A 15,516-nucleotide genomic window follows, 5' to 3' on the forward strand; every position below is an offset into this window, starting at 1 on the left:
CCGCATAGGTCCACCAGACAGATGGGCTGGGCTGCAACACCCATCTTACACGTAGCGTTCAAATACACTCTTGGAGAAAAAAGGAAAGCAATAAACGCACCACGAAAGAACTATCCGAAAGAGACGTAAATCGATAGATGTGTCGTACAGACAAACAAAAGATCACTATTTCAGACAAACTTGATCATTTATTCAAGAGAAAGAGCTTCACTAATTAGTACGTCAGTAACGTCTTGGTCCACCTGTGGCCCTTACGCGAGTAGTTATTCGGCTTCCCATGGACTGACAAACTTATTGGATGCCCTCCTGAGGAATATTGTGTCTAATTGGCGCGTCGGATCGTCAAGATCCCGACCTCGTTGGAGGTCCCTGTCCATAATGCTCGAACGTTCTCGGTTCCAGCTACCTTGCTGGACAAGGAAGGATTTGGACAGCACAAAGATAAGCAGTAGAAACTCTCACTGTCTGCGGACGGGCGCTATCTTGCTGAAATGTAAGCAAAGGATGGCTTGCCATGAAGGGCGACTAAACAGGGCATAGAATAACTGAAAGGTGCCGCGGATGACAGCAAAAGAGATTCTGTAATGAAATTAAATCGCACCTCATACCATGAATCCTGGTTGGTGAGCAACAGTCAGTTTGGCATGCGACCGCTGTCAAGGGTGTCTCCAGACACGTCTTCGCCGGTCATTGGGATTCGAAGCCTAACTCATAACTGAAGGCAATTCTAATCCAGTCAATGAGATTCCTGGCCGAAGACATGTCTGGAGACGCTGAAGGGGGGGGGGGGGGTGAGGAGGGGGGGGGGGGGATACCATGCTGACAGTCACCCGCCCTACGGCCTGACGATCAGAACCATTTTGTCATCTTGTGTGACAGCGTTAGCGCACAGCAGTACGTCGACGATATTCTATGCCGCGTTTTGCTGCCCTTCATGGCAAGAATCCTGGGCTTATATTTCAGCAACATAATGCGCGACCATACACGGTGAGAGTTTCTACTGATTGTCTTCTTTCTTACCAGATTCTACCTTGCCCAGGAAAGTCGCTGGAATTGAGTATGTGTGGAGCGTTATAGACAGAGATCTCCAACCACCTCGGGTTTTGACGATCCAGCACACCATCTTGGGCAGAATTTCGCACGGTGTGTCTCTGGAGGATATCCAATAACTATCAGTCAATGCCAAAGCGAATGAATGGTTGCGTAAGGGCCAGAGGTAGACCAATGTGTTACTGCCTTGTTTAATTTGTGAAACTTTTCTCTTGAATAAGTAATCCACTTTTTCTGTGATTCGTTTACATGTACATTATATTTATCGGTTTCAGTCCCATTCGGATAATACGATCGTGGTGCGTCGTTTTTTATTTCGTATTTTAACAGTAAAGGGTGTGGGATTCAAATATGTACCCAGACACGTATCTAAAAACAAATAATTACCTAACTCTTTCGAGCTGATAATTACAACTTTGACTAATCCGTCGTACCTGTTCCTCGTATTTAGTTAGATTGTCTTGCTTAATAAAATCATAGCTTCTGGTGGCCGAATTAGTGTCTCTTGGTATCTCTGTGCTTTCACTGTTGTTGCAGGCATGTACTATTCTATTTTGTCTAAAACTGACATGGTGAGACCGTGGCTGTGTACAATTAATGTAGGTTAATTCTTAGAAAGAAGAAAACAGCAATTTCTCTTTGGTGTGTGTGTGTGGGGGGGGGGGGGGGAGGCTTTGCACAATATGGTGATGTACAAATTGCGTAAGTGCTGGATATATTGTGAAATATTCGAAAAATACAATCCTGCAACTTCGCAACAAAACCGCGCGGATTTTTCGACGGCAACAACTCACCAAAAATTCTTCGCCACAGTGGAAAAATAAAAATCGGAAGCGGACGATAATGTAAAGTGTATCTTGAAAATCATGTGAACAGCCGTCTGATGATGAACTTGCCAGTTCGAAACCGGTAACGTCGCTATGTACCTAAACAAATAGCAGTATTAATAGTGGCTGGTTGCTGTTTTCTTCTTTGTAAGAACTAACCTACATTAAATGTACTACTCTCTCTAGAGTTTGATGTTGATAATGACAAGCAACGTGCCCGCGATGTGTTGCAGCGACAGCACGACGCCTCCGCCGGTGACCGCGCTGTCGCAGGCGCCGGCGCCGCAGGCCGGTGTGACGGCGGGGGCGGCTGCGGCGGCGGTGGCGGGGGCGGCCGTGGGCGGCGAGTCCGCGGGCAGCTCGGGCCCGGAGCCGGGCACGCCGCTGTCGTGCGGCTGCGCCAGCTGCTTCAGCTTCGAGTACTACCTGCACTCCCAGTACCTGCACGCCGCCTCGCCCGACGCTTTCCGCCGCCGCTCGCACTCCGACTCCGACCTGCCGCTATGGCTCGACACGCGGGAAATGGTACGTCGCCGCCCGCCACTGCACGCTGCTGCGGCCTGCTTCAGCCCATCCCACCCCACCAGACTCGTTTCGCGCGCTCGCTCCTGCTGACCAGAGAGCACTTCAAGTGAGCGGCTAAAGAAAGAAGTACACAAATGTTCAGAGAAAGACAGGAATGTAAATCACCTAAAAACGAAATAATTAAAAGCGCCGGGCTGCCAAGGCGAAAGACTGCACAAAAAATGTGAAGAAATGGTAACGGAAATGGGAGTGGCTCAACGTATAGAATATTAGTCTGAATTTAAAAGGGCTTTGGAACACTTAACAACGGATGAGGCAGAACGGATAGACAACATATAATTTATACCCGGAATGGTCTACAGTTATTACGTTTGTTTTTATCACCGATTTTAAAGGTAGATGTTACTTTGAGTTTTAGCCAGTCTTTTGTTACCTGCTTAGTTCTCCATCGATTATTAAAATTCGAGAAAAATTTTAGACGTAAGTAATTTCAAAAGGACAATAACGAAAAACTTGACAGTGGCAACAAAGCAGAAATTGGAGTAAAATACACAGGATATAAAAATAGTTATATGACTGGATTCGTGATTTCCTATCAGAGAGGTCACAGTTCGTAGTAATTGACGGAAAGTCATCGAGTAAAATAATGTGATTTCTGGCGTTCTCAAGGCAGTGTTATAAGCCCTTTCCTGTTCCTTTCTGCCTCGTGACTACTTGGTGTTGGGTGATGTCCTTAGGTTAGTTAGGTTTAAGTTGTTCTAGGTTCTAGGGGACTGATGACCATAGAAGTTAACTCCCATAGCGTTCTGAGTCATTTGAACCATTTTTTTGCTTTTCCTTGTCCATATAAACGATTCAGGAGAGAACCTGAACAGCCGTCTTAGGTTGTTTGCAGATGTGCTGTCCTTTATCGACTAGTAAAGTCATCAGAAGATTAAAACAAATTGCAAAACTATCTAGAAAAAAATATCTGTGTTGCACAAAAATTGGCAATTGACACTAAATAACGAATAGTGTGAGCTCATGCACATGAGTGCTAAAAGTAGTCCGTTAAACTTCGGTTAATCGATAAATCAGTCAAATCTAAAGATGGTAAATACCTAGGATTTACAATTACGAACAACTTAAATTGGAAGGAACACAGAAAATGTTGTTGGGAAGGCTAACTGAAGACTGCGTTTTAGTGGCACCACACTTCGAAAATGTAATAGATATGCCAAGGACAACACCTGCACTACGCTCGTTCGTCCTCTTTAAGAATACTGCTGCGTGGTGTGGGATCCTTACTGGATAGGATTGACAGAGTACATCGGGAAATTTCAAACAATCTACCCACGTTTTGTAGGGGAGAGAGTGTCACTGAAATGTTAGAGGATTTGGGGTTGTTGTTGTTGTTGTTGTTGTTGTGGTGGTTTACCGTCCTGAGACTGGTTTGATGCAGCTCTCCATGCTACCCTATCCTGTGCAAGCTTCATCATCTCCCAGTATCTACTGCAGCCTACATCCTTCTAAATCTGCTTAGTGTATTCATCTCTTGGTCTCCCTCTACGATTTTTACCCTCCACGCTGCCCTCCAATGCTAAATTTGTGATCCATTGATGCCTCAGAACATGTCCTACCAACTGGTCCCTTCTTCTAGTCAAGTTGTGCCACAAACTCCTCTTCTCCCCAATTCTATTCAATACCTCCTCATTAGTTACGTGATCTACCCATCTAATCTTCAGCATTCTTCTGTACCACCAAATTTCGAAAGCTTCTATTCTCTTCTTGTCCAAACAATTTACTGTCCATGTTTCACTTCCATACATGGCTACACTCCATACAAATACTTTCAGAAAAGACTTCCTGACACTTAAATCTATACTCGATGTTAACAAATTTCTCTTCTTCAGAAACGCTTTCCTTGCCATTGTCAGTCGACATGTTTCATCTTCTCTACTTCGACCATCATCAGTTATTTTGCTCCCCAAATAGCAAAATTCCTTTGGGGTAGACATCATTAAAACAAACGCGTTTTTAGTTGCGGTGGAATCTTCTCACGACATTTCAATCACCAACAATCTTCTCAAAATGCGAAAATATTTTGACGACGCCAGCCTATATCGGGAGAAACTATCACTAAAATAAAATAAGAGAAATTAGAGCTCGCACGGAGAGATAAAAATGGTCGTTTTTTCCGCGCGCTGCACGAGATTGGATTAATAGAGAATTATTGGGAAGGTGACTCGATGAACCCTCTGCAGAGAATTCATGTAAATGTAGAGTCAGACGAAACACTATTAACTTCGCCACGCGGGCTAGGGCATCTTGCCACGGTTCGGGCGGCTCCCCCCCTCGTTGGGGGTTGGAGTCCACCTTCGGGCATAGGTGTGTGTGTTGTCCTTAGCGTAAGTTTGTTTAAGTTATAATAACTAGTGTATAAGCGTAGGGACCGATGATCTCAGCAGTTTGATCCCATAGGAACCTACCACGAATTTCCAAAAAAATTGCTACTAATTACTGGCGCTGTGATGGTAGTTGGTAATGTGGCGGTGGCGTGTTGCAGGCGGCACGGCGGCCAGCAGCGCTGTCGGCGCCGAGCAAGGGCGGCTCCCTGGAGTCGGAGGGCTCGGGCTCCCAAGACTCGCCGCTCGACCTGTCGATGAAGGCGGCGTCGGCGTCGGCGTCGACATCCGCGTCGGCGTGGTCGTGCCACACGAGCAGCAGCACGGGCTCGTCGGAGCCCGGCACGCCCGCCGCCGTCGTGACGGCCGGCGGCGTCGCGGTGCCCGTGGTGCGCGGGGACGTGGCGTCGCCCACCACCATGGCGAGCGTCGCGGTGCGCTACAACCTGGAGGTGTCGCCCGTCGTCGAGGAGATGCCGCCGGGCGCCGACGTCGCCTACGTGTGCCCCGTCTGCGGCCAGATGTTCAGCCTGCACGACCGCCTCGCCAAGCACATGGCCAGCCGGCACCGCAACTCGGCGTCGGGCGGCGGCGGGGGCGGCGCGGGCGGCTCGTGCTCCGGGTCCGGCGGCGGCGGCGGCAGCGGCGCACCCGAGCGCGCCTACCTGTGCGAGGTGTGCCGGCGCTCGTTCGCGCGCTCCGACATGCTGACGCGGCACATGCGGCTGCACACGGGCATCAAGCCGTACACTTGCCGCGTCTGCGGGCAGGTGTTCTCGCGCTCGGACCACCTGAGCACGCACCAGCGCACGCACACGGGCGAGAAGCCGTACAAGTGCCCGCAGTGCCCGTACGCGGCGTGCCGGCGCGACATGATCACGCGCCACATGCGCACGCACGCGCGAGGCGGCGCCGGCGCCGCCCCCGGCCTCGGACTCAACCTGGTGCAGCCCAAGCAGGAGCTCGAGGAACCGGCCAGCCCCTCGCAGGCGCTCTCCGCGCTCTCCATGGAACCCGGCCTGCAGTAGCGCCGGCACCGGCACCGCGCTCACCCTCCTCCCGTGTCTCCGAGAGCCGCTCGCGACGGACGGACTGTGCGCCGATTTACCGGCTAGTGGTCACCGAGCATCATCTGGACGACTGCAACTTCGAGACGGCGCACTGCCAGGTTCAGGTGCTCGTCTCCGGGCGTTGCTGTGAAAAGTCATCCTCCGATTAACTGTATGCTGTGGGGACTACTCTTCTGTTTCTCCCAAGCTTCTAATAGGTATCAAAATGTCATTACTTGTACACCAATCTGCATCGCACCTAGAGTCAGTTTCAGAGAGCCTCCAGGAAAACATCTGTCCATCACGACGTCCACCTGTCGACACAGTGGCATACTGCACACTGTAGCATACTCCTGTGGCCCGGCGGGTGTCAACACGAACACGTCAGGGGCCTCTGCCAGACTTTCTACACCGTGGAGCCCAAGTGAACACTCTTTGGTGTGGAATATGAAACCGGGATTAACACTGAAATTCTACTGAAAATTCTATTCCCCGAACAGATTCCATTCTCCCCTTCGGTTCGCCAAACAATGGCACCATAGTACTCGTACGTCCATCAGCTCGACTGCTTGCAGGCAGTCTTATCTGTGGCAGCCGGTAATTGGAACTGGATCAACTTCGGAGCTGCCAGAAAATCACATCTGTCGCCGACGACTTCCACCTGTAAACACAGTGCTGGCACTGTGCGCACTTTTTCTGCGGCCACATGGATAGCAACATGAAAGCAGTTAGAAGCTGCGACACTTCCTACACCGCAAAGCCCAAGTGTACACTCGTGGGAAGGCAGTACGAGCCAAGTAGAGGCGATATCGATATCAAAAGCTGGGAGCCACAGCGATGATCAACACGAGCGCAGGGCTCCGCTTCCCTATAAAGTGCTGACAAACAAGTGTTGCAGAGTGGCTGACGCGATGGAGGTGCAAGGACAATGTATACATCACATGAAATACTGTGAGGTGACTCTCGAGAGTCGGTAAGTACGGGAAGAGCATGTGGCCTCGGATGCTGCGGAGCGGCGGAGTGGGTGGTAGTATCGGCGTGTTTTGACGTCACTGTGGGGCGAGGCGACCAGCGTAGCGTGTCGTGGCTGCCGTGCCGTGCTCGGCCTCGGCCAATATCGATCTGGCGGCGGGCTGACGCTCGCACGCGTGTCGCCGCCGCCGCCGCCGCCGCCGCCACAGCGGGCCATTATAATTAGAACGGCGGAACAGACGACAATTCTTTACCTGAGCGGGGCTCGAACGGGCACGCGGCCAGCAGGTGGGGCCGCGATCGCCAGCGCTATTAAAAACTGGCTGCGCCCGACCGGCGGCTGCCCACGCCTCGCCGCCCCCCCTCCCCTCCCCCTCCCCTCCTCCGCCACGCTTCCCGGCCGCTGCAAGTACGTGTCTGGACACCCGCACCTGTTATTGTTACAAACTACTGCACTTCCTCCGTACTGCCGGCGGCGGAAATAATCGAGGGACGGGAGCTTTTTGTAAATGCTTTGCTGGTCTCTAAGAGGCCCGTCTACTTGTAAAAATTGTTGTTGTTGTTGTTGTTGTTCTTGTTATTCTTATTGTCTGACAGGTGAGACCTCGAGCTGCCCTCGTACGATGGCGTTCTTGCGCCTCATTACACTTTTCATCTCGTTTATTGAGGGGATATTTGGAAATTAAAATACTCACAACTCGAGTTCTCACATTTCGTCCTTTGGCGTCTCCAGCGGACACTTGCCAATCCTTTTGCCCAACAAAATGATTGTCCCCATTGTATGTAGTCCAATAAGTACTGTGACCCTTCTGTGTTCGTACCTACTGCCCTGTTTACCTCTCGCATTGTCGAAGAATCTGTGTGTGTCACGCGAAGCAAGTGCCATACTGACTCGTTAACAAGTGTTGTAAATAAAGTTTCGTGTTGCGCTGGATTCAGCTCAGTCTTTTCCAGGACAAAACTTGTAAAGTCGAACATTCGCAGCCTAGAAGAGAAATACATTTGATTTTTTGAAACGAACTGATATGCGTCTGATTTGGAGCGGGAGAAATATCGTCTCTTATGGGGACAAGAGGCCATTACTCACTCGACTGCAATGTCCAAAGAAAGTAGGACTGCAGACTTTACAAGTAGATACTCCCTTTGCTGAGGCGGTTGAGTGGGATAGACTGAGTTGAGAATGCGAGAGATATGGGCATTAAGAGTGCCAGTCGATATGAAAAGTGCCAAGCTTATTCAGATGTAGATGGTAAAACCATGCATACAGCCAGCATATGAAAAGAAAGCAGAAAGTGCGAAACTTGCTAGTAATAACGGTCATGTGAAAATGCTGGGTGCTGCAAAATGTCTCTGAAGTGGAAGGCAGAAATATTACAGAAATTTATAATATTACAGAAAAAAAACCATTATGGAAAGGCGAGAGCCATGATTTAGCAAAGTTGGGTGCTAATACGTTGTCTGGTACGGCTGACGGCTGTCTAACCTAGCTTGTAATGTTGGTGCGTATTGTGAAGATGCCAGTGTACAATTAAATGAGAGAAGAAAGACTGACGTGCTTTGTTTTCCAAATGGTCCCATCAGCCTAGTTGACACATCTCCAGAGTTTCGCATTTCCTTTTGAGAGCTGACCGCGTACTTAATTTTCACAGATTTTTGATATTCATCGAGTTCGTTACTGGCCATTGCACCAGTACACATTCTGTTGAATTTTCATGTGAATTGTTTCTTGGAATGATTTATAGCTTCGTTTGTCGAGTACCCATGCGTAGTAGTGCTTGTTTTTCATTTAAAAAGGAAGAAATCTGTTACTCGTCATTTTCATGTTTCGTCGCTGTTCGGCAATAAACTTTAATTTTAAATCGACTTTTGAAGACAATTATTGTCTTTTTTGCCCCTTGTTTTTCGCGCTGAAGTAGCGCGTTTTAATTTATTAATATTCTTTTGTTGACTTCTTTGTGTTTCCTATCGTAATCGAAGTTGGGTTTGAAGCGAGGAGTTGCAATTGCTAGTTTTGTTTTTATGCAGTACAAATGTTTGTGTTTTGTGATAGTCTTTTTCAACATTTCCTTTTCTGTGGTCTTTGGCGTTTTAGTGATACTCAGGGATGCAAGGTTGTCGTGTAATTTTGCCCTTCGGTGCTTCAGTTGTCCACGAATGAGTTTGCTGTTCCTTTTTGCTGCAGATGACGAAGTTCCTCTGTCACTTTTCTAGTATTCGTGATTGGAAAAATATTTTTTAGGGTACCTAAGTATCAGAAACCAAACGTAGAGTGGTATGTCCTTATATAATGTTTCGTACTAAAACTAAAAGAATTAAACGGAATCGCATTTTCACCTCCTCTTCATATAATCGAAGCGAGTTTCTGCATACTTCAGCGAAGATTGTCATCCTTTGCTGGTAATGTCAGAGGCTTTAGCTATGTGAGATAACTGCGTACTTGGCGTTTTGCTCTCGAGTATTAGATCACAGCTTTCTGTCGTATATTGTGCGATCAGTGGTACTGTCTGCAATGTAATCTTTCGCTTTCTACGATTGCAGTCTACGTTTAAAATGCTCCCGAAGCGTAAATGAAGGGAATATCATACTGAAGAACTTTTATGGGGACTCAGCTGACGATTCCCTTTCAGACACAGGTGTCTGTCCCTCTCCTCCTACCGCAATTCCCTTTCACTGCCCAGTGCTTCGAATAAAAATTGTAACGTAGCTAATCTTGAGCGCACACATAGACAGTTCTACGATAGTGAAAGTAAACCCTTTCAATTTCACGTAAAACGATTCACTAATTTAAGGAGGTTCGAAAGGATTTCTTCATTGAAGCCTCTAAAGCGATGAATTACTGGTTTTGCAGTAGCGCAGGTAAAGAATATGCTTGAGAAGGAACGAAATTTTCTAAATATAAAACAGAAAGGTAGTGGTCAGTTAACAACCCTCGAGAGCATACTTCAGGTCTTTCAAAGATTCTCTTTTACACCCGCTTTGAGCCATTATAAACGGCGGCCCACTCCACACTCGGTCAGCTCTGCTCGATCCAGTCTTTTGCACCGTACCTCGGTACGCAGTAGAACGACGTTGGCGTAGGCAGTCTCAGGGTAGCACCGCCGGTGGGTCGCCTTCTGCCAGGTGTGGCCCGCCACCCCGACGCGGAGCCTCGCCGGCTCAGAGCTCAGCCGACGAGAGCAGAGCGCGCCGCGTCCGGCGGCGCGGGGTCGCGAGGTCTGCGCGCCGTTATTCCCAGAAGCCGCACTGGTCTGCGCTGCGCAAAAAGCGGCAGCCACCAGCCTCGAGCCTCCAGTGCCGGCGCGCTGCCGCCGGTGCTCTGTGCTCTACCTGTCCCGGGTTCTCCTCTCCTGTACTGCAGCCCAGGCCCTCTGGTCTGGCTAACGCCTCCAACAGACGTGTGCCAGTGTCACGTCTTCGTTCTAAAGTGCTTCGTCTCACTCAGCTCCAGTGGCATCATACGACACACTCCCGCTCTAACACTTTCATGTCCCCAAATCTTACATATACCGAGAAAAAAAGAGAGTTATGACATAGTCCGTGCCTGTTGTATAAAGAAGCCAAGGGCCTTGTTGACCTTGGTCAGTAACTTACACGCCGTTTGTGTTACTTCGCTGACATGTGTGGCGGTCTCTCTGTTCGAACACCAACTCCAATGCGTCATCGACGTATTGCAGTGTATCGTCTCAGTTTCTGGCCTACTTTACCTCCATTCCAATGGTGTCATCTAGTTACAGTGCAGGAACTCCTCTCCTGTGGTGCAGCGCAGGCCCTCCTTTTTGGCAAAAGCCTCGACCAGGCTTATGGCAGCATCACTACTTCAAACACCACTCCATGTTAACGTGCATCGTTCCACTCAACTTTTCTTCTCTGAATCTCACTACTTTACCGCCACTCCAGTGGCATCATCAAGTTTCAGCGCACTGCTTCCCTAAATTTCTCCCGTCTCAGAACCTCACACTAAAGTCTACGTATACAACGAAAAAATGCATGTGCTGTAACATAGCCCAGACGTGGCTAATGCACGTGGGTACAAAGAGGCCACAAGCTTCATAGACCTTGATCACTACATTACATGTCGAGTATATTACCTTCACTCAGTTGGTAGTCGTTAACAGCGTTGCCCACACCTTGTGGGCTTCCATAGCAACAGCAGAATCTCTAGAGACAAAACCTGAAACTATGATAGACGAGGGTAATACAGTTACTTGGCGCCGAGAAGCCGTACCGCGTTTATGAAGATGTAACGGTGAAATTAAACAAGGACGTCGTTTTGTGATCAGTCTTCTTGTAACGCGATCATTCCAGTTTCCTGGGCTCCAGATTTTTTGAGTTTGGAGCCAAGTTAATGTTATTTCTGTAGTTTCCAAGCGCAAATATCGACTGCTCGCTATGTACACTATAAAAATGATGTATTTTTATTGTTGCTTTCATTCTGGCTAATGAGTGTTGGTTGTCGTTGGGTGTAGCTCGATGAGCCAAATTTATCCTGGCATTAAAAAAATACTAAACTGTGTTTGGTGAGTGTTTTTCAGTTGACGTCTTCTCTTTCTGTGGGAGTAATTGTCACACCCATAACACCTGCCTCAGTTCAGAAGCAAGCCTCTCCCAACCCTGAGCAGGGTCAGTCCTCCACTGTTAATACGTGAACCCTTCATCTCATTTCTCTTTTCAGTTTCTTTTGCGGGTCAGTTTAGTGCTCTGCCATTTTTGTCTACCGTTGGCTTGTAATAGATCTCTATCTCGATTGGGGTGACTTCCTCACTGTGTTGTTACTGTAAGTATTTAATGGTGAACTGCCCACTGCAAAAGCAGTTCATTGCCTTTTCTGACAACAGTTACTCGCTGGCAACGATGATGGTGTTCGGTATATGGAACTGATAGGAATCCCTGAAGAAGGCATCTGGGGAAGCTCTCAAAATATCGTGTGAAACTGCATTTATGCGGTTCAGAATTCGGAAGTATCAGGGTCGGCGTGACGGTCTTCAAGATCATATCAAACAGTGCCCTTGTTCAGTGCCATCATTTTAACTTAGTACACAAATGGCAGCTGACTTCTCAGTACCATTTAGCTACTTTATTCCTCGTTTTTAGTTATTTTAATTTGCTTCCATGTATAGCTTTAACATTGTGCATTGGAGCTCTTTACATAACCTTTCACGACTTTTGTGAAAGAGCAAACGGGCATACTGTTTAATTTTTTGGATTTTGTGTGCCTCTAAACTTCGTTCTTTACTGTTATTCTTCCTCTTACACTCTTTAATATTTTCGAACGATGAAACATAATTATAACATATGTACTAGTTTTTCCTCATCCAACTCTCTGATCGCTGTAAATCGAAAATGTTATATAAATCTATGACACATTCGAGAGTAAAAATTTGCAGCTTAACACGATTGGAGAAGACTGGAAGTGACACACATTGGATTACAATGGACTCAAGGCACCTACTATGACAGACACACAACTGGAGTTCATTCTCTGTATTAAAGCTAGCAGCTGGTACCAGATGACAAAAGTAAATGCAACAAATCCACGACACCTTCCCAATAAATTGGTGATTTCAATCTGACTAAGCAAAATTCCAATCTAGCTAATGCCAAACAACCAGACTTACAATACATTGTCAAAATATTAAAAAATGCATTGTAAGTATTGTAATATTTCTGCCATGCACTTATTCTCAGCCTATCATAAAATTAGAATATGCGACTTATGACTGATAGTGATATTTCATATGCGGCAGTATGATTGGTACAATTCGTTGTAAATTATCGGTTGAAGAAAATAATGCACAACAGTGCATTGCCAGTGAAATGGTACACTTATTTAAGTAGAAGTAAGTTATTTTGTTACCTTTATGACATTTATATTTTGTTGTAGCGTGCCTCCCCAAGAAAGGGATGCACACAAGTGTATAATACGCAATTGTACAGTGAAGCTGTGTATCTTTAACTTATGCTGGTCAGTAGGCGGGTTGCCGCCCTTTAATGTTAATCTTTAGTTTCTCGAGAAGGCTCGACATGAATGCTCGAACTGCATTTCGTCTGCGGACGTGATCACTTTTTACGCTCAAAAAGTACAAAGAGACTTATTCGTCAACAGTGTTGTTGTTTGTTTTTTATGTGACAGTAAACGTGTTGGTTGTTTCCAGGTGGACAGAATACATGTGGTTGTTGACAATACGCTTGTCCCCATTCTCCACTGTTCTTTCTTTTTTTGTAATTTTCAACAGAAAGAAAAAAATACGGTGCTAAAAATTTGTCCAAACCTCTCTTGTTTTCTGGAGTGATACCTGTCGCGAGATTTTCTAGCAGTATTAGCTAGTTACAAGGAAGAAAACGTTATTTTTGATGGGAAGGAAAAACAGATGCTATATTGTGAGAATGTCTTATATACACATATTGCCACTTTAACTTTACTGCATATTTTTTATACTTAGAATCAAACACACATGCACATTTGCAGGTGCATTCTTGATACCAAAATATTTACGTATAAATTTCTATTTCCATGTTACTGAATATTATTGTTGAAGTATTTCGGTGCAGTTCTTCTCAGGGGTTTCAAAATTCTCCCTTTCGAATATTCTGAACACATTTTGGTTCTGGTGGTTTCTAGTGTGCCACAAATGTTCATGATTTCCATACCAAAAAAGTGGACAAAATTACGTTCCTTGTTGGGATGAGCTATGAAAAACATTTTTGTTTTGGTTCGTTGTTGTTGTGAAATACATTATCTAACTTTGGAAATGTAGCACATGCAGTATGTCAGAGGTGTGTGTGTGTCGTAGAGGAAGCGACAGGGGGCAGAGACGTGGCCAGGCGGTGGTGCCCTCCTTCCTTCCCCTCCCCCTCACCCCCTCCCCCACCTCCACCCCTGCTGGGACCAAAGCCCCTGGTTGGCACCCCCGCCTACGCACACGGCGAGCCCACGTACTCCACATTGTTGTTACACTTACATTTGCTCAACATTTGTCTGTATACACTATTATTGTTACTGCCGAGCTTCAGATATTGCATTTCGATGATATCATATTAATGTATAATGAATATTTTCAATAAATGACTCATTGTGGTTCTTAAACTGTTGTTTGTGTTTATACCAACCCTTTCCCTAAAAATTATATAATCATGAATAACCTGTCGACGAACAGAACTATTGCAGCTCAACAAGATGGTAGAGTACAACTTGATTGCTGAAATAAAATGGGAGCAAAGGAGAGCCAATTGCAATATTAATTGCAACCTGTTGTAAATATTGAATACAATTTAGAAAACCCAAAACGAGTAAAGGACAGTAGAAGCAAAACATAATAAAACTGTAGCGTCGTAATGGTAAGTGCTAGGAAAAAAAGATTTATGGAATTGCCATTAAGTTTCCTTGTGCTGCAGACACTTGTGTTTCCATGACACGAATGGTTGCTCAAAAGATTCTTGGGCTTGGTCTTAACACTTCTCACAATTAACACATTTTGTTCAGGTCAGGTAGTATCACTTCTCTACACAAATTACTACAAAATTATATTCTATTAGCGACCGAAAAATTGGCATGTACAACACCAACACTGACGAAATCACAGAATGCTGAGTCGACGACCTTTCAGGAGAATGAAAAAACCAGAGAAGCAGCATTGCCACTATTCAAAGAAGTAGACTGGAACATCTTTAGAAAAGAATCTTGTCAACACATTTTACTGTAACGTTGTTTGTTGATAGAAGCGTCTCAGTTTTGCTATGTGTTGCTTCTAGTGATATGCAGTAATGCAGTCCAGAAGATGGTGTTTGTTCTCTGTAGCGTGCCGAGCGTTGTCCAGTATCACATTATCTGATCGAAAGTATCTCGAGATCTGTAAGTGGACATTAACGTGGGACGTCTCAACCCTTCGTCTTTTTGGTGGCTTGATCTCCGTTGGAGACACTTCTAATGAGGCGTGTGAATAGCTGTGGAGGAAAGGCAACCAATTCTTTAAGAGCCAAAACTAGAGAAGGTAGAAATGTTGGACGCTGTGGTCTACAGCGAAGTCGGCGTTGTAACTCAAACCCAAAGCAGTTGTGTTGGGCCCAGTTTGGGCTCTGGGCAGGCCAGTCCATTTCGTGAATGTTATTGTCCATAAACCATTGTCTCACAGATACTGTTCTAAGGCAGGATGTACTGTCATGCTAATACAGTCATCATCTTCGAACTGTTTCTCTGCTATAAGCAATAAAATGTGTCAATGAAAACCACCCCAAACCATAACATCCACTTCCTCCGTACTTCTCTGCTGGCAACACATTTGATGGCAGGTTACGTTCTCCAGGCATTCACTAAACCCAAACCCTTCCATCGGAATATCACAGGGTATAGCGTGATTCATCACTCCAAATCTGTGGTTTCCAGTCATCCACTGTTCATTGCCTTCGCTCTTCTACACCACCTGAAGCATGGCTCAGCGTAGAAATGTGTGGCTTATGAGGAGCTGCTCGACCATTACACACCATTCTGCTGAACTCTCTACGCGAAGTCATTGTGCTGGTTCCACTGCTGGTGGCACTTTGCGACTCATCAGCGATTCCTTCTGCTTACTTCATGCAGTTTCATACAATCACTCTACACTGTCCTTGACGGTCTCCACGGCCTAATCGTGGTTTAGTTGTTGTTAATCCTTTGCGTTTCTATTTCGAAATCAAGTCACCAATGTCGACTTTGGTAGTTTTACAAGGGTTGAA

The 15,516-nt window shown here is 46.3% G+C and overlaps 1 protein-coding gene across 2 annotated transcripts in view; it reads left to right on the forward strand.

Moving 5' to 3' along the window:
• Window positions 1-12,884, forward strand: part of LOC126267006 (zinc finger protein 629-like) — a 493,507-nt gene extending 480,623 nt beyond the window's left edge. For both annotated transcript variants that reach the window (XM_049971770.1, XM_049971768.1), the window contains 2 exons: window positions 2,111-2,402; window positions 4,948-12,884. In XM_049971770.1, the coding sequence (XP_049827727.1) occupies window positions 2,111-2,402; window positions 4,948-5,814 (1,159 nt within the window). In that variant the 3' untranslated portion in view covers window positions 5,815-12,884. The remainder of the gene's footprint in view (window positions 1-2,110; window positions 2,403-4,947) is intronic.
• Window positions 12,885-15,516: the final 2,632 nt, after the last annotated feature.

Source organism: Schistocerca gregaria, chromosome 4 (genome assembly GCF_023897955.1).
Source record: "Schistocerca gregaria isolate iqSchGreg1 chromosome 4, iqSchGreg1.2, whole genome shotgun sequence".
Lineage (NCBI taxonomy): Eukaryota > Metazoa > Arthropoda > Insecta > Orthoptera > Acrididae > Schistocerca > Schistocerca gregaria.